This window comes from Falco naumanni, chromosome 7 (assembly GCF_017639655.2).
Source record: "Falco naumanni isolate bFalNau1 chromosome 7, bFalNau1.pat, whole genome shotgun sequence".
NCBI lineage: Eukaryota > Metazoa > Chordata > Aves > Falconiformes > Falconidae > Falco > Falco naumanni.
Genome location: NC_054060.1, coordinates 21,548,891 through 21,574,076, shown reverse-complemented (window position 1 = coordinate 21,574,076; position 25,186 = coordinate 21,548,891). Strand labels below are relative to the sequence as shown.

Sequence of the window (25,186 nt, the reverse complement as noted above, 5' to 3'; positions counted from 1 at the left end):
TCAGTAAGAGGTTAGCCTGTTGCTGTTCTTTGAGAAAATGCTCACAAACAAAATTAATTAAGCCATTTTGACAAGTTTGGAGGTTTGGTTTAGTTTTTTGAGTCTGTGGGATTTGGTTTGGTTTGTGGGGTTTTCTATGTCTGTCTGTGGGGGGTTTCTCTTTCACTTGAAACATTTAAAACCCTGTGATCTGGACTTAAGAGAGTTGTGAAAATGCAATGGTGATTGGCCTATATTCCTTAAAATCTGTACTTTTAACTTCTTTCCTAATGTGCTGGTATAACCCAAACATTTTTCTTGCTTTCTAGTTTGTTATTAAATAAACAACATGCAGCGGAGCTTTATGAGGCTTGAGGAGTATTGGGAAGGAACACATACATAGTCGTTTGTCTTTGAAGACATAGTTCAAAAGGAAGATCAACATTTCACAGGAAAACAAGTCCCTCCCCATGTCTTATCTTCAGTAATCTGTGCAGAGGGCAGGCTAGGCCCAGAGTTTCCTTGTGGCCTGTACTGTCACTGCCGATTTTCCAGGGGTTCTGCAGCAGAGGAGCTAAGTTACAGCTTGGAAGGGAGATGAGGATCAAGGTTTCAAAAGGCTGAAGTCAGCTGCTTGTTGTGCATCTAAAAGGAAGGATTTAACGTATGCCAGGACTGAAAATGAGTACCAAGTGTCCCTATTTGGCAGGGACACTGCAGAGCGTGCTTTTGAAAAGAAAAACCTTTCTCGGGGGGGGGAAGTGGTGTTTCCTGTTGTTGGTACCTGTCTTCATGGTTCAGTCTCAGAATCTGAAAGATAGTCCGATTCCAGCACGCTTTGCTTGACCAACACGCGCAGATAATGTTTCTGATACCTGGGCTGTTTGCAGCCTTATCAAAACAACCAAAAAAAAGTCATAATCGCTGTGTTTGTCGGTGTACTTGTCACTTACACTATAGTTAGGACCAGGAAGGTGTTAACTTGACACGAAATGGGAAAAAATATTGTATAAAAGACAATTTTCCCCAAATTGAAACTCAGAAAAGATAAGGAACGCTGCTTAAAACAGAAACCACAAAAGCTGGGAAATTACAAATTACAGTTATTAGTCATTCTTTACTGGCAAGAGGAGGCAATAAAAAACCCCACATGTTCAAATATGGTGTGGCAAATAAAGTGACTTTTCTTAATAGAAGAGGCAGTAATGCTAGGATCTGTTCATCTCAAAAATGTTGTATACAATGAGCAGACAGCAGTGGACAGCCATTTTGAGAAGGTTTTGGCATGGACAAAATTCTTCTATTCCCTTGGTAATAATTTGTTATTACTGTATCTGTAGAGTTGCTGTCCCCTGAATTTGCTCTGGCTACACCCTGGGTATGAGAAGTGATCTTTCTTTGTGGCTTTCAGATACTCTAGACTTTAATTATGATAACATTGTTACCCACAAGAAAAAGTTGGGCAAATCTTGAGGTCTTCCCAATTTAACAGAAGATGTGACATTTTAGCAAGAAGATTTGCTTATATTCTGGATATGATGAGGAATAGCACCCCCCTGAATGAGACTAAGTTCTGTACTGTTTAAACAATTTTTTTAGAAATTATTAAAAGCCTTGATAAGCAGAATGATCTCTTTTTGGTGTATGGAAACATTCCAGTCTGAAAGAAAGGTAGGAATCTCTTATTTTTTTTGCTAGATGGAATCTCTTAAGAAGCTGATTTTTCAGAGGTTTTTGGTTGTTGGGTTTTTTTGGGGGGGTTGTGCACCGAAGAGCATGAAAGCCATGTTTAAAAATTTAAAACCTTGATATGTTCCGGTTCTGTGGAGCAGCAGAAGGAAGAAGCTTTTTACAGTGCTATAATTCCCTATCCAGCAGCTCTTTAAATTAAGATGTTTATGACAGCTGTTGGTACTTAATGGAATGCACATAGACTTGGTCATTAATTATTGCTTTTTTTTCCAGTTATTAATTGTATTCAGTGGGTCAGGTGGTTATGAAACTGCTGCTGTCAGTGTAGTAAATGCACTTTAACTTAAAAAAAAAAAAAAGTAACCTTTTCCCCTCCCTGCTTCTTTCCAGTGGCTGAGAATTTTGTATGAAAAGTATTCAACAGTGAGTTATGGAGCTCTTTTTGTAATGCAGTCATTTAACAGCTTCAAGTTGGCAGTGATCCCATCCACCTTAATGTTCTTCACAGTTTGCAAGCAGTCAGCCGAGAGCAAGAGTGCGCTAGGACTAATAGACTCTAGTGTTTGAACTATGGCATTTGCGTTTAGCTTCCAGAACCGGTCTTAAGTGCCTAATAAAACCCTACAGCTTTGGTTTCATTAATTAGAGAGTCCCTTTTACTGATTTGTGGAAAACATTGGCCAACATGTTCTTTCAGCTCAGTAAATATTTATACAACTTATGTATGATTTTTAGTAATGAATACCGCTCATTTTCAGTGCATCCAAAAGAGGCTCTTTCCACAAATTAACAAATTCCTTTTCTGACCCCTGCTGAGCATGGCAATTCAGGTTAAGAAAAGGTAAATTTAAATCTTGTTAGGTTATGAAGGGTTGTGGGTTTTTTTCTGAACTCTGCTTTGCTATATCGTTTTTCATCATATTTGCCAGGACTTTGAGTAGAAAATGGAAAAGTAAAAAAAAAAAAATCAACAACAGTGGATAGCAATTCCTAATTTAAACCAAATGGATGATATTATTGTTGAATAACTGTCAGATAACATGTGATGTTGTGCTGTGATGATATTAGTTAGGAACCTATCAGGATATATTTGTATGAGCTTTCTGGGATGTATTAGCACCCTTCAAGCTTAATCCTACTTATCCTCACCCATAGGATCCCTGTGAGGCAATATTATCCCTGTAACACTGATGGGGAACAGAGATTGAATGCCTGGCTCAAGGACACATTCAAAATCCTTGCCTTAGATGTGGTGACAATATTTCCCATCTGTATGGAAAAATACATGTCCAGCTATTTACACATACACATTTAGGTGCATATGCATATTTCCTGTGTGCACAAATGGAAGTGGGCACTGAAGCATTGAATTCCTTTATGGAAACATAGAAGATGCTTGGAGAATTTCTCCTGTGTTTTTAATTAGTTGTTAGTGGATTCTTTCAAGATTCCACCAAATTCCTTTTTTTCTTCCTTTTGTTGTCTCTCCTGTGTCTTTTTCTTAACTTTTGATTCAAATATTGCTCTTGGTTGCATTTATGCAGTGCTACTGATGTTACAAAGTAATGTGTTATTTTTATGTGAAGTGTCTTAGGCAGTAGTTTTCCTAGGTTTCTCATTCCTTAATGTATGTGGTTTGGAGAAAGAAGAAAACAAAAATGTATTAGTCGTTTAAGGATTGATGGAAAACTGAGTGCACATCTTCGTGGGGATACTTGGTTTGGCATAAATATTTGGATCACAAGAGAATGCTAAACTAACTGTCTAGTTTTCAGCATTGTGGTGAGAGCTCACTGTATTAATGTCTCTTTAAAAGTCAATTCTAAGGTAACAAACTCATGTTTTAGACTGTAGAACACATAACGTGTTTGGAGACATCCCATCATTCTTTAATGCATACAATAATCTTCATATAACTCTAATGAGCATGAGTAATGTTTCTTCATAGTTTTCTAGGTTTTAGTACACATTTATTATGTGTATTAACTAGTAGAGACATTTACCCACAGGTGTTGGTTACAGGCAGGCTGTATTATCTCAAAAGTGAGCATAACCCATGCTGTCTGGCTTAAGGCACAGGTCACATTACATAGTTCTTGCCCAGCAGGTCAATGTATGGTATTCCATCCCATACTGGTCATGTTGAAGTTAATGGGAGTTTTGTTTGCGCGTGGAGTGTGTGGTGACCCCATAGAACCATGGAATGCCTCGACTGTAAAGTCCTCTTTGAAAGCAACAAAAAAATAAAAAAAAAGCCAAAACCCACCACAACAACAAACAAAAAACCCCCACCTGTTTCATTAGTTGGTGCCAAATCTGACAGCAGACAAGTTTAAAAGAGGGAGGAATGCTAGACTAGTTGTAGAAAGTATGCACAGTAGTGGCAACTTAAATTTTCTCAAAAGCAAACAAAACAGAAAGTGAATCTTCAACTATTATCAATCAGTACAGAGCATTCATACTTTCTATCTGCATGGAACTGTATTCCCTAAATATCAAATTATAGGAACTCTAGGCACCTTTAATTAGATGCCTAAAGTTAAAATAAGTTACAATTCCTTTCTTTATGTGCCAAGGCAGTGCCGTAGCAGCTCTGGATTAGTTGATGCAGATGAGCATGGCTGATTTCCATGCTGTGGAGATCAGATCCAGTCTGGGAATTGGCAGTGCTCAGCTACCTCAGCTGATGACCCAGCGAGAGCTCCTAGGGGATCCTCCTGCTTGAGTATCTGGCTGTGATTTCTCAGTCCTTCCCATGATCTCCAGCTAAGGATCACATTTCAGCCGATCTGACTTTTGTGATTTAGTTGCTAAATTGTCTGTATTCTGCAAAGGATTGTAAATCCACCTGTAAAGACGATCTGTAATTTCAGATTTTTAAAATGGAAAGCTTTTGTTCTTAGATGACATTCATTCTTTATTCTTTTTAAGGAATAATTCTGTGGGTATTACTGCTGTCTAGGGATAATTATGTAGATGTGTGGTGTGCAAATTTAGTAATAAATTCAATGCAAAAAGCATAATCTTAGACAAAAAGTTGACAAATATTATTCTGTATCATATTCAAGAGGAGCAGCTTTGTTGAAATTAACTGCTTTTAGGCAATATCTTAGATAAACTCAGTGTTTTACTGCAGGGCATCTGAGAAATCTTCTGAGGCAGATGTCATTTTCTTACCAGTTTTTCACTTGTGTACCAAATAGCTCCATTCACAGCTTTTGTTGACTGTAGTTGGCAGCCGCCTTCACCCTTTCGGCAGAGACCAATACTTCACTGCTTAAAATGTAGGAAGTCATTTAAGCACTTCAAATATTTGGATGGGAGTTTTCTTCAAATCGGTGAGACAGCTTGTGTGTTAAAAGTTTTCTTGATGAATGAGCCTGAAGAGCTAAGCTCCCTCTCACACACGAGCCCCCCCACCCCCCCTTTAGATCTGGTTCATCCTCCTGTGACAGAAAGAGTAGTGGCAGAGGAGACATTTGCCCTGCTGCAGCTTGTTGGATTAAAGAGAACCCTTTGGTATCGAGTGTTGTCAATGCAGCAGCTTTTGCGAGCACTAAATTTACTTATAAAAAGTTATTTTTTTAATTGCCCCGGGACAAACCCTTGCATGTCATGCTTTTGCCTGAAGAAAGTTTTTTATATGGAAATACTTTTTCCTTTTTTTTTTTTTTTTTTTTTAAGATGGTATAGAGGATGTCTAGAGTTTGTCAAGCCAACTGATCCTCCGGGGAATGTGCTGACTTTCAGTATGTATGGAGGATTTTTAAAGCAGCTGAGCAAAATCCTTTCTCAGATAAGATGCTTTCTATTTTGCTAGTTAAGAGCATCCTCAAATCGAAATAGCTCAAACATAATCAAATCTCCCTTCCTCAATCCTTTGCCTTCTCCTCCCAACCCCCTACACAAGCCATCCCCAAAAGGATAATCCTGGCAGTGATGTCATTAGAATGAATTTACAGACCAGTGCTCAATTTTCTTGTCTTGAGCTTCAATTGCTAATGCTGTATATTTGAGCTGTGTATGTAAAGGAGTCAGGTTATGCCTTTTTCCCACCCTTGTTTAATTTCCCTGGAGCCCTGAGAATAACTAATGTGGGATTATTTGGATATTTTCATACCTTTATATTCCATGCTCCCCCCCCCCCCCCCCCCCCCCCCCCCCTGCTGCACAGCTCCATATTGCTTCCAAGTGTTTGTAAAAGCTCTTGCTGTATTCTTGAGGGAACCATTGTCTTTAGGGAGCAGAAAGTTTAAGGAAAGAATTTTGAACACATTTAGAGATAGTTGCAGTTTCTGGTAGGTGTTGTGGATGGTGATATAATGTACAGAACAGACTGAAAAATCATTTGTTTTAACCAAATTTCTGTTTTCCAAAAATAAATTTTTTTCGTTGTGGTGATGCTCAGTTATTTTTAATCTCCAGAGAATATTTTTAGTAGTTAGCACCAATGAATAAAGTTGATCCAAACTTATATTGGGAATCAGGATCCACCTTAAAAAAATTATCACGTGAACTGACTAGGCAAAGAGAGGAAGAAACAGGCTGAATTTACCTATTTTATTGGTAGGATATTGTAATACATAGAAATTATGTGAATTTTGCACAGTCATTGGAGGAATTGATGGCAAAATGAGAACACAAGTACAGGTTCCTCAAGTCTAAGTGCATACTGTTGAGATCTTAACCACACAACTTCAGCCTGGCAGGTTCAACCATGCTGTGTCAATCACACCAGCTCACTGAAGTCATAGAAACAGGGCTCTTTCCACAGGCTTACATATAAGAAACGAGATACATGACACTGATAGCTTCCCTGAGTTCAGTGCACAGAGGGGAAAAAAGGGATAAAGTCAGCCTGAAATGAGTTGGAAGCAGGATTTTTGCTTGGGGCTTATATCTAAAATTAACTTTTTTTTTCTGTGCCAAGTTGATGTACATATTGAAAGTGGTAAACGCTTGTTTGAAGTATTCTGCTGCATTTCAAGTTTAATGTACAATAAACAAGAAAACTTTCAGATCTGAAAGAACAAATGGACAAGACGAACCCAGCTGGGATGATCTGAGAGTTGGTAGGCAGAAGGCTGATTTGCAAATCACGTTGCATGAATCCAGGTGAAGCCCATGTGCATTGCAGTAGGAGGTTTTGGAATGGTGCATGCACCACACAGATTTACTGTTGTACGCTGTAAACATGAACACACGTTTGCCTACTAACTACTAACAGAGCTGCCAGAAGACGGGAGTAACAAGTGCAGAGTCCCTACTGTACTTTTCAGGTGATTATAGCTGTGGTGTGATCACTGGCTTTGTGTACAGTACACATATCTACGCCGGTATCTTAGGACACTTCTTAACATGACATGATCTCTCCTGCCCTTCTTTATCCCAGCAGGTATTTTCCTACTTTGGAACAGAGCTTTTAAGGGGACACTCTTTTGATCTCCTAGAGGAAGATCTTTCCTACTTAATGGAAAAGTGTACTGAGGCCCAAGATCCTGAAAAACATATTAACCTTGCCATATAATGACAGGCATGCCAGATGCCTTAATGTAAGTGAAAAATACATTGGGGGATATCTGTGCTCTATAATTGAATACTGAAAGCAAACAAAACCTTATCTGACAATAATAAAAAGGCCTTTGTGCTACAAAGAAACTTTGTCACTTTTGGGGCATTGATTCAGCAAGTCCTTTTTTACTTATTTTCCTAAGGTGGTAAATACCACTTTTTAATATATGTTCTAAAAAACAAGTGGACTCCATTCTGTTTTATGTCTTTATAATAAAAACACTTATGAGATACCTCAATGACACTAAATAGAAAATCTAAAAGATACTTTAGGTCAAGGGGATATTAACACCTTATTCTATTTCTTAAAACATACAAATATATTATGAGCTGCATTTGAATTCTGGAACATAATCACCTCTTTAAAGAATTTTAGCTTTTCCACCAGTCCCTGAGTACAGGGATCTGCTGCGATTTTGACTAGTGTGCATCACCAACATCACAGCAGTGCAGTGAGCGCTACAAAAGAGCTGTCATCCTAAACAGTGAAAGCAGAAACATGGTCTTTAATATGAAGCAGGAAAGAAAAACCTTGAAAAGTGAGTGTCCAACCAAATTTGGGGTGTAATTGTCTAGATGAATGCAGTGAGATGAAAAATAAATTTCACTAATTCAGATTTGTAGCACATATGAGACAAGACAATCAGGCCCCATCTTCAGTACAAAACACATAATGTTATGGATTTTTTAACTGAGATCTGATTAAATGTATTAATTCTGATTTCTTTAAACAAAAATTACCTGATAGGGATTCAACATTTTTTTCTGTACATGAACATTTTAAATGAGGAAAGGGTAGGCTGCCCTTTTTGACAGACCTTGAGGAAGGTCATAGTTTTCCTTTATTGTTTATAACTGGCACTGAAAGAGCAAGGTGAATGAAACAGATTTTTTTATCACTTCTGTTGTGCTGTAGTATTAAATAACTGTTAAAAAGGGGCAACAAGTGCAGTATTCACAAGCTAGCTAAGAGGGAATTAGAAATTTGTCAAACTCCTGTCAAGAAATGTAGTTCACATCAGGAGCAACCAGTTTATTAATTTTGCTGGAGTTGACAGACTTTTCTCCAGAGTGTTCTCCCCTTTCCTGAAATAAGTTTAGTGATTTAAACTCAACTCTCCAGGGGTCTTGGCACTGAAGGAGTCTGAAGTGTTGAAGTGCTACTTGTGCTATATTCAAGTCTCAAATTTTGCATGAACTTCTAGCACAAATCCTTCCCTCTCCCTATTTTCCCCTCATTCATTGAAACTGATGAAGACAACATAATAGAATCTTACTTCTTTTCCTCGGGAGAGCAAAGCAATGAAAAGTTGAGATTCAACCTCAGTATGTTTTGAAATAAAAAAAAAAGAAAAGGTTACCCTGATAGGAGACTGCTTGAAAAAAGTATTATTTTTGCAACAGTCAGTCTCAGAAGAATACTGAAAGACAAATGTTCAAGCACATTGCAGCTAAAGTATTCAGTTGGGATAGATGAAGTAATGTGTAAGGAATCGTTTTTTCTGGATCAAAAGTGTTACTGTGTAAATGCTTTGCAGAACAACTGAGCAAAAAAAAAAAATGGTCCTTGTTACAAATATTGATGGCCTTTCAATTAAACTTAAAATAATCCTCCAGTTATATTAAGAACCTGTTATCCAAAGTCGGCTTCATTTAATGCACAATGGGCTGAACTCATCCAAGGTGTTAAGTAGATGAAAGTCATTGGGGTGAACCAATAAATTCAGTCAGCCTAAAAATTTCCTTAGTGATTTTGTAAGGGCTTGCGTCTCAGAGATATAACTACCTTATGAGACAGCTGTCATTTAAAATCCTGTAGAAATCTACAAAGCAACACTGAATTCTCTGTAATTGGTGTGGACTTATCTATTCAATACTACAGGACGATTTGAAAAACCTTTAGGAAACATATGTTTTCTGTGTATTCACGGTGAAATCTTAGCACATATACATATAATAATGTAACCGTAGTGTGTTATGGTCTGAACTACTTTTAGCATGGAGGCCCAAATTGCATTTCTAAAATATATGTGGGTTACAGTATGAGATGCAATATTAAAATTCTGGTCCTCAGACACTTTGTGCAGCTTATCATGGTAAAGTCATGAACTGATTGTGAAAGATGCAGTAAGAAAATCCATGCTTGGAGAGTCTTTGAGTTAAGATTGCTGCTACGAGCCAGGCAACCTGGTTTATAAATACATGACTTACAGTTACGTAACAACTTAGTTTCTGGGTTTTTGTCTGTAAACTGCAGATAGTGCTTGGTTTTGAGGATATATGAGCACTAACTTGATCATGTGAAGTACTGCAAAAAGCCCAACCCAGTAACACCAAGGGAAATGCAAAAAGAACCAATGGTAGAGTTGCCTGTTTTTTGGTGTGGGATAACTCTTAGCATTTTGATGTTTGCCTGAATGTACTTGTCATATTTTTTTGACTAAAGTCCTCATATCTTTGCAAACATTACAACTCTACCTATAGTCAGTCACAGAAGTTACTCGGTAAACTGCAATTACTCAGGTTGGTTCTAAGAGAAGGAATTGACCAAAAAAGAAGTGCTTGTAGCTTGCAAGCATATCACCTTGTATGATATTTCTGCCTGTTCTCAAAAGTTAACCTGGGCTTTATTGTGGCTATATTTGGATTGGAGATCTCCCAGAGCGACTTGTATGTCAGAGCAAATGGGGTTGATAAATCACTTGATAGTGTCCTTCCCCTGCGCCATTTCTTCCAGCTCAGCAGAGAAGCCATATCTGTGTTGTATCAGTGGGGATTGTGCTAGTCAAAATGTTATCTTTCAGATAAAATATATAGCAAAATTACTTTGTAACTTTCCCATATCTCTTTTCATCCCAACTTTACAACCTGACCAGCTTCTTTCCATTGCCATCAGACATGTACATTTGAATAGTCCGTGGATGTATCTGTTCCGTATTAGAAATGGCTGTCATCACAGAGTTGGCCAAGCAATATTTTAGGAGGACAGTAGGAAATGCTTAAAGGCACTGGATCGTGGTACAGGCAAAGCTTAGTAGCAAGGTGCTTTTTGCATTGTCATCTTTGTGATACTAACAGTAATCTTTGTCCGTTCTCCTCACTTTACCCAGCAGTTAAAACTTTATGAAGTTGAAATTTTGTTTCAACATGGATTAGGAGCATACTTAATGCTGTAATACTGGGTTTCAGCGAGGACTTCTATTTGCCAGAAGTTGCCTGCCATATACAATTGCCACTGGCTTCAAGGGGCAAAAACAAGTAGCAGTTTTATTTGGCTATGCAAAAGAATTACTCTGAATACATGAATAAATCATAGGGTGTTATCTCTTTTACTGATGAGTGTACAAATTAAATGCCTCATAGAAAGGTGTTAGAAGAAATGTTAGATATATTTTTAATTAGGTAAATTTTGCTTATTTGAAGGAATTAATCTGTGAGCCCTCTCTCCTTTTCATGGTTATTACTGAGAACCAGGCAGTTAAGTCTGATATTTGAATTGGTAATGAGTTTTTGAATTTTTGAAATGACAGCAGTCTTTGATGATCTCTCTATTTCAAGAGAAGTGAACACATTTGACTAAGACCAAAAGGAGGGAGAACACTTGGACGTTACTTACCAGCAGGGCATGTTGCAGCATACCTAATAACCAAGTATTTTGGATGGCATATTTTATTTAAGCTCTTGTGAAAAAGAGAGTAGATGCATAGATGTAGATTTGAAGCTTGTGAAGAACTGTTCAGTCCTTTTCACTTACATTTTGATTCTGGGTTAGTTTTAAAGAAAAAGTAATATATATGCAACATTTAAAACTGTATTCCTGTGAAAGTGTACTTCAGAACATGAAGCATTTGTTTCCTTTCACCTGAAGAATCCTTGAGGTTTGGTGTCAGAATGACACACAGAGCCTACCTGATGCTGACAAGTCCTTCCCATCTCTAGTAATGTGATATTTAGTGTTAATGCAATCGTTACGCTAAGTGGAAATCTGAATGATGGAAAGAAGTGACGTTGCAACTGCTGATACTTCTGCAAAAAGAAATACAAAGAAATGCTACATAATTGTATGAGACAGAACTGGACAAAGATACTTCCAGGCTGTGTACAGACATCTGAGAGTGATGACTTTTAATAGTTTTAATTAAGCTGGAACATAAGCTACAGAAAGGGCAGCTGGGTGAGAAGTGTGTAGCTAGTGCAGGAGACTGTTTCCCAGATGTAAATTTTGAAGTATCTTTATGTGGCTTATTAATGCTATTTCAGGTAGATTCTGCCATATCAAAGGGGGTATGGTACGATATGCTACAGATGGCTTACTGCTCAACAGTTCTGTGATCGGTAAATATGTGTTACTTGTATTACTGAACGCTGGAGGCCTAAATCTGAAATGATGGATTTTGTAGGTGCAAACACTGTATGTAAAAGCAAGTAGCTTTGTTGTAATTGTTGTGGTTTATGAATACATACAGCTTCCAGAGTTTTATAATCATGTTCTGCTTATGGACGATTCATGAACACTTCCTTTCTGGTCACAGAAATATTGAGAGGATGTTATCGGTTGTCTCCTGGAGCATCAGTGAAAGTGTAGAAGATAAAGGGATATATTCTTAAATAAAACAGATTTTTTTTTATTGAAAGATATTATAGGGTAGAATAAGGGAAAAAAATCTACATTTGTATCTTAAAATGTATTCTAGATAGAAACGCATTATTTTTCCTTCCCTGATGTAAGAATATTTATCAGATCACTTTAAATCATAATCCAGTGCGTTTAACTGCGCAGTATTCTTAAATAATGAATTCCTGTTGCACAAAACGTAAGTAATAAGAACTACAGCTACACATTTAATAATTGTTTGGGTTTGTTTCATTTTGGTTTGGTTTACTGAAGTGAAAGAGCTTTGGCAGCCTGTGTGAATGTGTTCACATAGTAGTTCTAGTTACCTGAAGGCAAGAACTGGGGCATTGAGGCTTCTTCTATCTCTCATCTTGAAGGACTGCCTCTAGGTGAGAACTGGTATCATCAGGACCACTGCAGCCTTGTGGTTGCTATCTCAGCCAGTATCTCAGCTCCTGGGCGCCTCTCTGAGAATTTCAGTTTTGCTCTAAGGACTGTTAGATTTCCATGCACCTGGAGAAATGACTGAAAGTGGTTGGCCTGAGTTAACGCACGGGAAGATAACTCCTACCCTCAATTTTTGGTTGCAGTTTGATAATTTTCTGGATTTTATGAAAATACCACAAACTCTTTGAGGCCCACCTGTGCTTTTAAATGTTGTCAATAGTTTTGAACAAGGCAGTCTGAAAGGCTTGTGTAAGAATGGAGGGTGCAATGTTTAAGATGTTGCTTTGACGCTACCTCAAAAGTATTCTTGGGAAGAGGTGCCTGGTGTGGTAGGTCTGGGAGTGCAGCCATGTAGAATGTAGTTTTATGCTTCAAAATGGGGGATGAAAGCCATATTGCTACCTGTACGATAGTATGGGCTGTGGGGTGTCCAGCACATGTAAATGTGTGTGTGTGTGCACGCCAAACTTGCTGCTTTTACAAATGGTGCTGTTTGACAACTCCTAACATCAACACGCAGGGATTTTGCAAAATTGGTGCTACTTATTTGATGGCTCACTTCTGCTGGGGTATTTTCTTTGTCTAAGATGACACCAAGTAGAAAGTAGAACTGTAGTCAGTGGATCAAATGGTAGGGAGGGCCAGCTGTGAGGATCGATTCCCCTCAGGGATCTACAAACGTTACAGAGCTTGTTGCCTGTGTATCTAGTGCAAGTTAAATGAATTGTTCCCATTAGTGTGCTGGTAGGATGCTCTGGTCTTTGAATGACACAGGGAAGAAGCAGTATAGTGCTTACAGTGAGTACTACAGTGCTTACAGTGGTGTGTCTGCCGTACTCGTGGCAATGTTCTCTTGTCACTGTTAAAACTGTGTGAAACGGTGACTTGCAGTAAGGCCCACAGTTTAAGTAAACATACAATTCAAAGAAAGTCTGTGACAGTTTTTAAGAAATGTTGGCTCTCCTTACACTTTGTAGTCTGAAAAAGAACTGTAGGGGCTTGCTTGGATTTCTGCAACTTTGAACATTCAGCTGGATGCTGTCAATGTATATGTGTTGCTCTGCAAGACTAGTTTGAAATCCTTACTTTGTGATCTGTTCAGTCAGTTGCATAACTAATAGTCATTAAAACAAAGCTAATTCATGGTTTTCCTATAAAGGCTCCTGCTGGAAGTACACTCATATATAGTTCGGAGCTATCTTTGACATTTACTGTGTGAAATACAGTACAGACGTGGGATGGGTGTTTAGCCTGCTTTCTGGCTGTATGTTCTGTGGCAACATTTATCACATAAGAACATAATGGCTATTTAATGAAGATTCTTCATTTTGTTTCTCCTGATCTAAGACACTGTTTATTTGTGAGGACAAAAGAAACATTAAAGCTCGGAGGGACCTTCGGTGAGGTTGTAAAAGAATGAAGTAGTGGTTAAAGCTCTTTATCTTTTATAATGAAGAGTTCTGTTTGAATGAATCTGGGAAAATTACAGTATTTAATCTGACATCAGAGAAAAAAAGTCGGCACTCTGTGCCAGCATTCACATTACCTAGTAACTGTGTGTGTGAGATCCACACATAAAAAGATGAGACTCTTCAGCATCAAATGAGTATTAATCTAAGGTTTACCTACAGCTAGGAACAAATTGTTTATGGCAGGAGATGAAACAAGGAGTTGCATGTGATGAGTTGTCCAGAATGATATTAGGGGCAAAAGCTTTGCTCAATATTAACCACTAATGAGAAGTTGGTATTTTAATTTTGGGCTAACGTAAGTGCATCTATATTAGCAATAGTATCAGAATCTCAGCCTTAAACACAGACACTGGGATCTTGGATTTGGGTTTTAAATTCTTGTTTCTTTTGAAGAAGTTTTGGTATCAAAGGTTTGAAATCAGTTTGGGTCTGTGAAGAATTTTTGAGTTGGGAAAATTCTAGAAAGACCAGGGAATTCTTTTCACTGAGAATTGTACAGATGACATAAGTCATGATACTGGTGTTTTCTCTCATTAATACGGTGTAATTTTGAAAGAAATAGTCATCTGTATGCACTTTTTCACAGGCACTACTATCATTTTAAGAGATATTGGGCAGGGGAGGCTGTCAGCTACTGAAAAATGGAATCATAAAATGCCTAGATGGTACAGCAAGTTACTCTTGGAATCAGGAAGCCAGTCTGCCTTGCAAGGGCTAAAAAGATCATCTATCTCAGTAAAATAAGGTCAGAACACTTTTTAAAAATCCTTGGGGTTTGGATCTGTTTGTATCCTGTATCCTGCATCTGTATTTGAGTAGAAAGTAAAAAAATTCTGGTTTGGAAGATTTTCTGTAGCTAGTTCTGATATAACCGTATTATTCTAGGAGTAAGACTAAAGCAACACCTAAAAAATAAAGCTCTCTGATAGAGTTTAGGTATAAGAGCTGTGAATCTTAGGGGAGAGCAAGGCTGGTTTTTTTCAATACTTAAGCATTTAGGACAGTCGTGATTCTTGGGACTTTGGTATATGCCTATGAACTTGAGAACAAGAGTGATCCAGACCTGCTGAAAGCCCCTTGGTTTGTATCGTGAGCTCTTTCCTTTTTAGTAAAAGTTGTGAATGAGTCTGGGAAAAACTGGAATATTATATTTTAAAAAATTATGGTCATCATGTTTGAAGTTGTTTTTTAATAAAAAAAGTTTGGGTTTTTTTGGTTTGGGCGGTGGTTGGGGTTTTTTTTTCATAATTATGAAAAGCTTCCTTGTTCTTACATGCCTAGTGGATGTTGTCCTTGATCCTTGCTACTCTAGCACATAATTTATTTCTCTTTTGAGTGGACTATAAGCATTGCTGTCCATTCAAAATTTTTGAAAGAAAATACTAAAATTACTTAGAGGACTTTCAGTAATGTGTGCTGATCATCATTAGCAGCTCTTCTGTCAATGACAAGGATACTGTTTTGCAACATCATTTTGTTTAGTCAAATTCACTTAAGTTGTGCTTACAGTACTTGAATGGGTGGTATTTTTATCTTGGTCACCGTAAACAATGGCCTACAAAGATCACAAAATTCTGTCAACTCAGAGATCCTTAGAGAGTTTAATATAAACCATTATTAAAGTTTTTAAAAGAATGAACTCCTTTCTGAATACACTCAGATCTATTATTCTGCTTTGGTAGGTTCTCTGCAAGTGCCCTAGTGTTACATATAATCTTCCACCTTAATTGCTAGCTTTGTGTAGTGACAGAGTAAAAAAAGAAATGGAGTGACAGGATGAAACACAGTGGGATCCAAGCTTTTAATACATTTTCTTTCTGATTTTACACAATACGTCAGGCAGGAGGCTTAGAGTTTAAAATTTTAACTGGTTTTTTCCCCAAGATTTCCAATCTATCATAAAATGACTAAGTTCCTGTCATGGTTTAACCCCAGATAGCAACTAAGTACCACGCAACCACTCGTTAACTCACCCCTGCCACTGCCAGCAGGATGGGGAGGAGAATTGGGAAAAAGGTAAAACTCATGGGTTGAGATAGGAACAATTTAATAAATGAAATAAAATGTTGTTGTTGTTGTTGTTGTTGTAACAGTTGTATTGAAAAGGAGAGAGAAACAGAGAGGAATAAAACCCAAAGGGAAAAAAAACAAACAGCCAAGTGATGCACAGTGCAGTTGCTCACCCTGTGCTGACTGATGCCCAGCCGGTCCCCCAGCAGCGATTGGCAGCCCCCAGCCAGCCCCCCCAGTTTATATACTGAGGTGACGTTCTACAGTATGGAACAGCCCTTTGGCCAGTTCGGGTCAGCTGCCCTGGCTGTGCCCCCTCCCAGTGCCTTGTGCCCCTCCAGCCCTCTCGCTGGCAGAGTCTGAGAAGCTGAAATGTCCTTGACTTCGTATAAACATTACCTAGCAACAACCAAAACCATCTGTGTCTTATCAACATTATTCTTACTAAATCCAAAACACAGCACTGCACCAGCTAGAAGAAGAAAATTTGCTCTGCCCCAGCCAAAAGGAGGACAGTTTGAAAACATGCTAGAGCCTAAATGCTGGCTTGAGGGGAGAGTATAACGAAGTAAAATAAATAGATAGATAGTTACACACACCCACATGAGCAAAGCATCATATACGTATACCATCTACATAGATATGGTGTCATCAGACCGACATGAATCACCTGATTTTGGCACAAAAGGCAAAGCAAAGAAAACACAATGGTGCTTAACAGAAGTCCTGGTGATCAGTTACGAGCTTTGCCAGTGATGCATGTGTTTATCCATAGGAACTCCTAAGGAAGAGTTTTCTTTAAGATTTAAGAAAATTGCAGTCAAGAATATCCTCCTTTGATTTTTTGCAGAGTAATGTATTCTGCCAGACAGGGAACTTTTCCCTTATCTTTCTGTACATCAAAGTATGTTTTCCCCTTGAAATATGGGAAGTTGACAACTGTACAACAGCAGCAGGGATCTGGGTTCACAGAGTTTCATTATGCTTCTTTATTTGGATGGGCAACTGTGAGAAATAGCTTATGATGTATAAAATATCTGAGTCTCTTTTTGTACTTGAAGACATTGTTATCTCTATTTGAAGTTGGCTAGTGAAGGTCAGTCAGGCTAACCACTTGCAAAAGAATATCCTGTCGCTATTGGTAGATACTCTTTTCAAAGTTCATTGCATCCAGAAAGCTATTTTTGTAAATACCACCCATCATGGTAAATTACATATTGTTAGTGGGAGGGGGAAAGGGAATGGTGGATGCATTCTTTTCATTTTTAAAAAAACGCTGCTTGTTGCAAAGAGCATTGCATAGCAACAATGAAAAGTCTAAGAAGTTAATTTGTTTAAGATTTGGTGTTGATCAGGAATGTCAAATTGCACTGCTGAAGTGATAAGTTCTGTGATAACTGTAATACTGAAACTTTCACTCACTGATAACCATGGCAGTGATATATTGTGGTATTTTCATGACATTTCCTTTGCTTTACTTTGAAGTCTAGTTGGTTAAGTCAGGAAGTCTTTCTGTATTAGCAACACTGAAGTTAGGATTGTATCTTCCTCTCATTTTTATTTTTTTTTATTTGTTAATTAAGTATGGAAAGCTGGCTGTTTAGGATAGTGCTAACAGTGGCAAGTGGTCACACATTAGTCTATCACATTTTGAAATGAAGCCCATTAAAAATGGGATTTTTACATTAAGTAACATTTTGAAGGGAATCGGTAGGTTCTTTGTGCTCCACTCATTAAATATAAATAAATCTTTGTCTTTCGGTGGTGTATTAGGTTTAGGTTTTATTATAATAGTGGCTGTGCATATCTCTGTAAACTGATGGTCTAGTCCCAGAAATATTTACAAATGAGAGCAATCCCAGTTAATCATGCCTAATCTTGTGAATAACATTACTGATGTATGTTGGACTTGCAGAATTAGTTTCTCAAGAGATCCTGTTGATTTCGAAAGAATGATGAGTTGTCTGTGTAAGTCTTCTAGGATACAGCTCAGAGGAAAGGCATTCAAACATATATGCAAGTGGGAGTTAGCACTAGTCCAAAGAAAGCCAAAGATCTTGTAACTCCCCCTTTTTACATTGAGCAGTTTTCAGACTGATTTTTTTGTTCCATAATAAACTCATTTCTAGGAGCTTATTGTACTTCTCGAATGTTCTGAATAGCGGAGTCATTGGCTTCCTGCATTAAAACAAACTGATTGCAGTGATGTAGAAATGTGTTGCATACTTAATACTTACATTTAAAGCACTAGTCATAACCTATCTAACCTAAGTAACAGTTTGGATATGCTGATACATATTTTGCTTGTTTTTTCTAGTCACTTAGAGTTACTGGTGTGAGAAGGAAGGCCTCTTAAAAATTCACAACTCATTTTAATGCAAGTAAAGATTCCTGATTAATTTAAGTCTAATCCTGTTGAACTCACTGGCAACACTTATCCTTGTTCCACCAGATTGCAGTTAGTCACTGTGAAGCCACAGTTCAAAGCAAAATACTTCTTTTTCACTGCAACTACCAGTGTAATTATGAAGAAGATGCAAAAAAAGCATACCTCTGTTGTTTTAAAAGGTTATCTAAAAATATCTGCATAAAACAGCTAAAAGGCCTTACTAGATGGTAATTGTTAATTATTATGGAAACATGTGATTGGAAAAACCCACAACTCATCTCAAAAAAAAAAAAAAAAACAGGTAGAAAAATATAAGCACTAGTATTTCCATCACTGTTTCATGTATCAGGGGAAAGTAGGCCCTCAGTCAGCGAATACAGCTAAGTCTGTTTTGTGCTGTGGCAAATCCCATTGTGAAGAGGCTGTGAGTAATCAGAAGTGACAGCATAAGCACTTTCTGTTCAAAGTGATTTTACAGAAAGCATTATTTTCTGAGAAAAGTACACATATGGCTCCCATAATGCTGAAAGAGCACTGATGTATCCATTTATTAGCACTAGTGTTGGGAGAGAAGTTTTTGCAAATGGTGTTCATATTTAAGACCTTTCTCCCTGCATTTCCCATTCCGTAAAACACTCTTAAAATTGTAGGAGCTGGCCAGTTAGGCAAGGGTGGGGCAGGGACTTTGGCCAAGGGAACGCTAGGACAGGCCGTGATGATGAAGACTGTGTCAGGAGCTGTACATGCTGTTCAGTGGTCACTCAGAAAGTCAAACAGCAGCCAAATGTTCTTCCTTGGTGAAATAACAAATGTTCTAACGACCACTGTAATGTCAAATTCAAAGGGTAAGGCAGACCTTTAGAAAAAACCTAGAGAGAGGGGCGGTTTTGCTCTCTTACCAAAGAGGACATAAGGTACCGTTAGTGCATTTTGACATAGATACTTCAGATCTCTCTGCTTCTTCTCACTCTGTCCCTCTTCTTGCCCTAAGCTATCATTCCGATAATAGCACTCACCTCCTTGACACATGCAGCTGTCCTGTCCTGTGAGTCAGCCAGTAATGATTGGTCTGGAATGAAAATCCCAGAAAGCTGGCTCTTACAAAATATGAATTTAAAGGATGAATTTGCCTCCTGTAGTGGCTACTTATGTAACTAAAAGGTTTTATTTTTCATAGAATCATAGAATGGTGTAGGTTGGAAGGGACTTTGAAAGTCATCTAGTCCCAATGCCCCACCATGGGCAGGGACACCCCCCACCAGCCCAGGTTGCTCCAAGCCCCGTCCAGCCTGGCCTTGAGCACTGCCAGGGATGGGGCACCCACAGCAGCTCTGATGGAACATGCCTGTTTCAGTGCCTTGCCGTCCTCGCAGTAAAGAATTTCTTCCCAATACCCAATCTGAATCTTCCCTCTTGCAATTTAAAGCCATCACCCCTTGTCCTGTCACTACAGGCCCTTGTAAAAGCTTCCTTGTTGGGCCCTTTAGGCACTGGAAGGTGCTGTCAGGTCTCCCTGGAGCCTCCTCTTCTCCAGGCTGACCAACCCCAGCATCTTTCCTCAGCCTGTCCCCGCAGGAGAGGTGCTCCAGCCCTCTGACCATCTCCATGGCCCCCATTTTTGTTAGGCTTGTTTTCCTTTTGTTCTTATTGCTTACCCTGCATCTAGGTTGGAGGTTACAACCCTAATGATAGGTACAACCCTAAGGAATATGAAGGTTTGGCCAGGACCTTTCAGTTTAAGTTGGTACACATACGTAATCAAGTTCTGGTATTCTGGTATTTGTAAATTGCTTGTCAGTGTGTCACACTTTAAAATTACTCAAAGGAACTGCTCAGAACTACTCTTCCTAGAGGCTGGAACCTCCCGGCTTTTCTTTTCAGGGAAAAGAAATGTTCCAGTGCTCACACTTGTAGAACTTGGTGGTTCAAAATCAAAAGGCCAATAGTAACACAACTGCAATTAAAAAAAAAATCCTCATAACGTTTATGTTAAAATTGATAGCTACATATTTGGAGTTGGCATTGTGGATTTGTGTATTTACAAAAAACTTTAATAATCTGGAAACTGTTAGCTTTGGAAGTTAGTTCTAAATTTACAAATAAGATAGCTATATTTTTCTGAATTATTGTAACCTACTGCCTCCCTGGGATGTTTCACAACAAAGAAGCCTGAAATAAAAGCCTTTTCTTTTCCATAGTAATTTGGTTTTGGAAGAGGTGGTTAAAGGAATAGGAGGGTAGCAAAGGAGATTCAGGTCTCTCCGTCTTTCATGAACAGTAAGCCAAACAATTCCAATTCCAAAATTTCATTACAGGCCTTAATCACAAATGAAATGTTTCAAATACTTGTACCGCTTCCAGTAACCTCTTTCTCTTCTCATAAAATTCCCCCCAAGGAGAGTAAAGCTTAAATGCTGAGGGGTCTGAGTGCAGCACCATTTATCTACCAAAGTGGAGACAATATTGTTTGTATTCAAGCATGAATTCCGATGACATTTAACAGAGTTAATTTTATCTTTATTTGGTATTATGAATTTTGCCTCATTCTGTTCACTCTGTTGCTTTCTTTAAAATGCCTCTCAAATTTCACTGGCACTGGACCGTTGTTGGTGATTGCCGCCACATGCCTGTCTCGCATAAAAAAAATCTTTATTACTTCAGAAAGTATATATTTAACAGCTTGCAGATATTTGCATCTGGCTTGGAATTATGGCAAGTAATACTCATATTGAGAGAGCTGTTCATTTGGTTTTAATGAGCGTAAGCTACAGCTTGCAGTTAAGGAACTACTTGAATTTAATAACATAGCAAATAAATTGTTGTACTGCTCAAATCCGTTCTGTCTGGGTAGTTTGATGTGCACTAGTTAATATGAGTGTGGGAAAAAAGGGGCCTTCTATAGTGTTGTCGGTGTCTTGTTTGCATCAGCTTCAGTTTTAAAACACCAGCGTGTTGATACACATTCCAGCAACAAAATTTAAGCAATACAGCAATACATGTTTGAACATTTATTGATGAGGTGTAAGGAAAGAACACACTCTTGAAGTCTGCATGCAAAGAAGAGAGATCCTCCCACCTCTAACGTACAAATCATTGCAATTTTCATTCCTTTTTTATAGTGGCTGCTGTGTGTCTGATATAAAATAGTTCAATGATGAAATACGTGTCAAAAGAATTTACTCGGTGGTCACTTTGCTAATGTTGGTATCATTTCTTCCCTGCAGGTATTTCTGTAACAAAGAAGACTCATACATGTAAGTAATATCTTTTGATTTGGCCTTCTTTTGCAAATGGAATTTGTGTTAGGCTGTGCTGTGGCGCTAAGATTATTAGGTGTCGGTCTGGTCTGAGAAGGCTCTGCTTTGCAAATTCTGGTGGGTTTTCTGCTTTAGAGCAGTTCAAGTCCTCGCCTGAAATGTCGTCTAAATGAATGTACAATGCATGTGTGTGTTTGTATATGTGCGTGTGCATTTGCATATGTGTTAAGTCAGAGAGCAGGAAAAGAGAGAATTCTTTATTCTTGGTTTATTTGAAGAAAGACAGAATTCCTTATTCTAATGTGTGTACCTTACAGCTAGCTGATAATTAACCTATCCAGGAAATACAGGTGAGGAGAATGGTTATATTTTTATGTCTGTTATATATACAGTATGATTCAAAGAAAAATAAATTATTTAACGTCTTCTGTCCCGTCCTATGCATTAATCTGAAAGGTAAATCGTTCTGTGCTTGTGCTTAAGGAGCTCTTGATGAAAACAAGGAGGTTGCTGTTTTGCTCTCAACCACATAAACAGTCCTCATAAATGGCAACCTTGGAAATGGATGTGGATGTGTGCATTTACTTAGGTATACATTTATTCTGAATCTTCTTCAAAGACATCATTATTGGGGATCAACTCTCATCTACTCTGCAGTGAGTTAAAAACACAATTCCAAGAAAATGGTACAATTTGTAGCTGAAGGAGATACACTGAGTTTCTTTGGATACTGTGGAGGTTTGGAAATCTGGTAGTGCAGGAATTTTATTTGCCCAAGATCTGAAAGGAGTAGGCTAAAGCTGAGGCTATTAGTCTCATGAAAACCTTCTACCAAAACAGGTGGTAGGCTGCACAAAATTGACAAAGATACATGTATTTTAGCAGGGTTATGCATTTGAAGTATGTTCACCGCAGCTTCTAGGGTTAAAGTGGTGTCTTGAAGTGTCTTATGTTAATTTCATTCTTACTTCATTCCTGGTTTAAAAATATTCACGTAATGAAAAATCTTACTTGAGATTATGAATTCGCACCGTAGAGTTACAGAATACAGTTGCTGGATTTAAGAATTTCAAATGAGAAACTGACTTGTATGAGTTTTGAAGCAAATGTTAAATGTCACAAAATTTTAGAAGCATGATGGTCCTCCTGTGCCTAGGTGGGCTTGCTGCTTAACACATTCTTAGTGTCACATCCTCTTTGGCTGAAATGCGTATGTGGTTTCCGTTGAACGTAATGCAAGCTACAGGTAGGCTTCTGAGGGCAGAATTTGACCCTTACGTTTTTGGTGAATATTTGAGCTCATGCTGACTGAGATTGACAGTACAGGAGACTGAAGTCCTCTGTATATCCGCAGGCCAGGCATTGTACAGACAGCTTCCTTGCACAGCCTTGCCCATGAGCTCAACCCTGGCCTGGAGCGACCACCCTCTCTAGAGGTGGTAAGTAATGCGGTGTTTTTGCTAGCTCAGTCTTGGGCCTCTCTTGTATAGAGGCTAATGACTGTACATGGTGGTTTGTAACACTCCACCTGGGAGTCAGCAGAAATCTCCCTATATATTTTGTGTACAGCAGTGCCATGTACTGACCTGCTAGAAGGGTCACATCTCCAGTTCCAGTATTCCATAATTTTTGTAGGGAAGATTAAATAGTAACCACAGACCTAAAGAGTGTAGGAAATACACGCTCTTAAGCCATACCCGACTGATAAAGCGTTGTCATCGTGTATATCTCAGTGGATGCTATGTTTGAGGCTTACGATGAAAAAAAGATGTATTCATCAAATGTATTAGATGATTAGCTACTGTTCACCATATATGGCCTTTAATCTAGTTAAGACAGAAATTAGGGTCCCAGCATCTTCCGTGCTGAGAACTCTGTTTGTGCTATTCTAAGAGAACTGTCAAAGAGTAGCTCCCTGATTTTTTAATCAGTTGTCATGCAATTTCTGAAGCATGAACAAAAAAGTTCCCTGAATAATAGGAAGATAAGCTTGCCCATTAAGAAAGGATTAAAATAGAAGGCGCAATATGCTGTAATTGGCATGATGAAAATGCTGGGTACGTTTGCTAGCAAATATGTATGAGGTTTCATTCAGTTTTGGTTGAAGTTCTTTTAGAATTCATTTCTGTTATGACAAATTTTCATAGAGCAGGAATTAATGTAAATTGTGCATCTTTGGCATTTCGGCACCATGCACAATAAGCATATTTTTTTTCCTTATTGCTTAGAATTTTTGTTATTATTGAATAGAAGAAGTAGACATCAAAATTCACAGGTTTGGAATGACTTGGGGAAAAAATAAGTTGATAGAAACACTTAAAGGCAAAAATTGCAACTCAAATATGAGTTGTTAACAACTACAAATGACAAGGAATTTTTGTTTATCAAATCAATCTAGAGTTTGCCTGTCACTTTCTCAGTGTAATATATCCAAATTAAGTTACATAGAGTAGGATCTCTGCAAAGGAATTTCAAAAAACATTCTCACGAACACCTTGTGAAGTGTATATACGTTGTCTGCACTACTGCTTAAGAAAGATGGATGCAGTCATCTTATTCCAGGTTTACAATGTATGGCTTATGAGGGTGTTGACTGACTATAAACTAGCACTTACTTCTAATGATTTTTTGGTTTCATTTGTGAAGTATGACACCACAAAGTTTGAATACATTATGCATTTGAAACTTCAGATTAATCCTTTTCAGACTTCATCCTTACAGCCATTTCAATTGTGCAGGTTTTGGAATTGGTGGTGGTCAGTCCCCACCACTTAGTTCTTCCTGGGTTTATTGTTTGAGATTTTGGGTATATTTTACCCCTTCTTGGTATAGTCTGTCACAAAAATGTTCTGTCAGCTGAAATTGAACTGCTGTGCTGATGACAGGTGCTCAGGTCATTTCTGAATCAAACAGTAGTTCAGGATTCATACACATGCAATATAGTGCTGAAAAAGTATAGTTCTATCATAATGTAACTAGCTAAATAAAACCTCAGAGATTTTCAGTCTTCTTGATTCAGCCGATTTTATCCCAGTATTCTGTTTCATTAGCTGCTTCTCCACATCCTCTCTTTGCCAGAGTTTGAGCGTTACAAAACCTGCCATTTTTAAACAGGGACTGTAGTAGTCTTCCAGGCAGCACTATAAAGAGTAAGTTTTGTCCACCTCAAAATGCAGTTTCTCCCTCAGTAGATTAAGCAGGCTTTTGAAGTGAAAACTCATGTCCTCTGTCTATTTGAAGAACTATTCTCTCTTGGCCTCACATGGCGATTTGTTAGGTTAACCATCACCTCATACAACCTTTACTCTAGCTAAGCCAGATGGTAGAGGTCAAGTCCTATCTCATGTTCCATACAAAGTGGGACTTCTGGTGTTTCAGTTCTTTTTTTGACTCAAGAAAGGTATGACTGACACTTAGATTCTTTTCTGATCATTTAATTTGTATTAATATTTGTGATGCAACCCTCTTCCTCTCGTATTTCATGCTCTTAATAGAAAAGTACTCAAAGTGAGTGATGACTGATGCACAGCTTCAGCCTTTCTGCAAATTCAGGCAGGCATCATTGTATCAGTGATAATAAAGATCTGAAATTCTGGCAAACAGAAGGCTGCAAAGGACCTGGCATTTATACCTACTGACTTGGGTTTATGCTCAGTCCTGAAGTGTGTAGTATTTTATTTCTCCCATCTTAAATCTAAATCCTGCCACACTTCATGTAATGAGTTTGATGCCTCTCCCAGAACACTTGTGACTC

At 38.2% G+C, this 25,186-nt stretch overlaps 1 protein-coding gene across 2 annotated transcripts in view; it reads left to right on the top strand.

Moving 5' to 3' along the window:
- The window catches only part of RORA (RAR related orphan receptor A), a 384,509-nt gene that overhangs the window by 242,929 nt on the left and 116,394 nt on the right, over positions 1-25,186 (top strand). For both annotated transcript variants that reach the window (XM_040600296.1, XM_040600297.1), the window contains exon 2: positions 21,400-21,429. In XM_040600296.1, the coding sequence (XP_040456230.1) occupies positions 21,400-21,429 (30 nt within the window). The remainder of the gene's footprint in view (positions 1-21,399; positions 21,430-25,186) is intronic.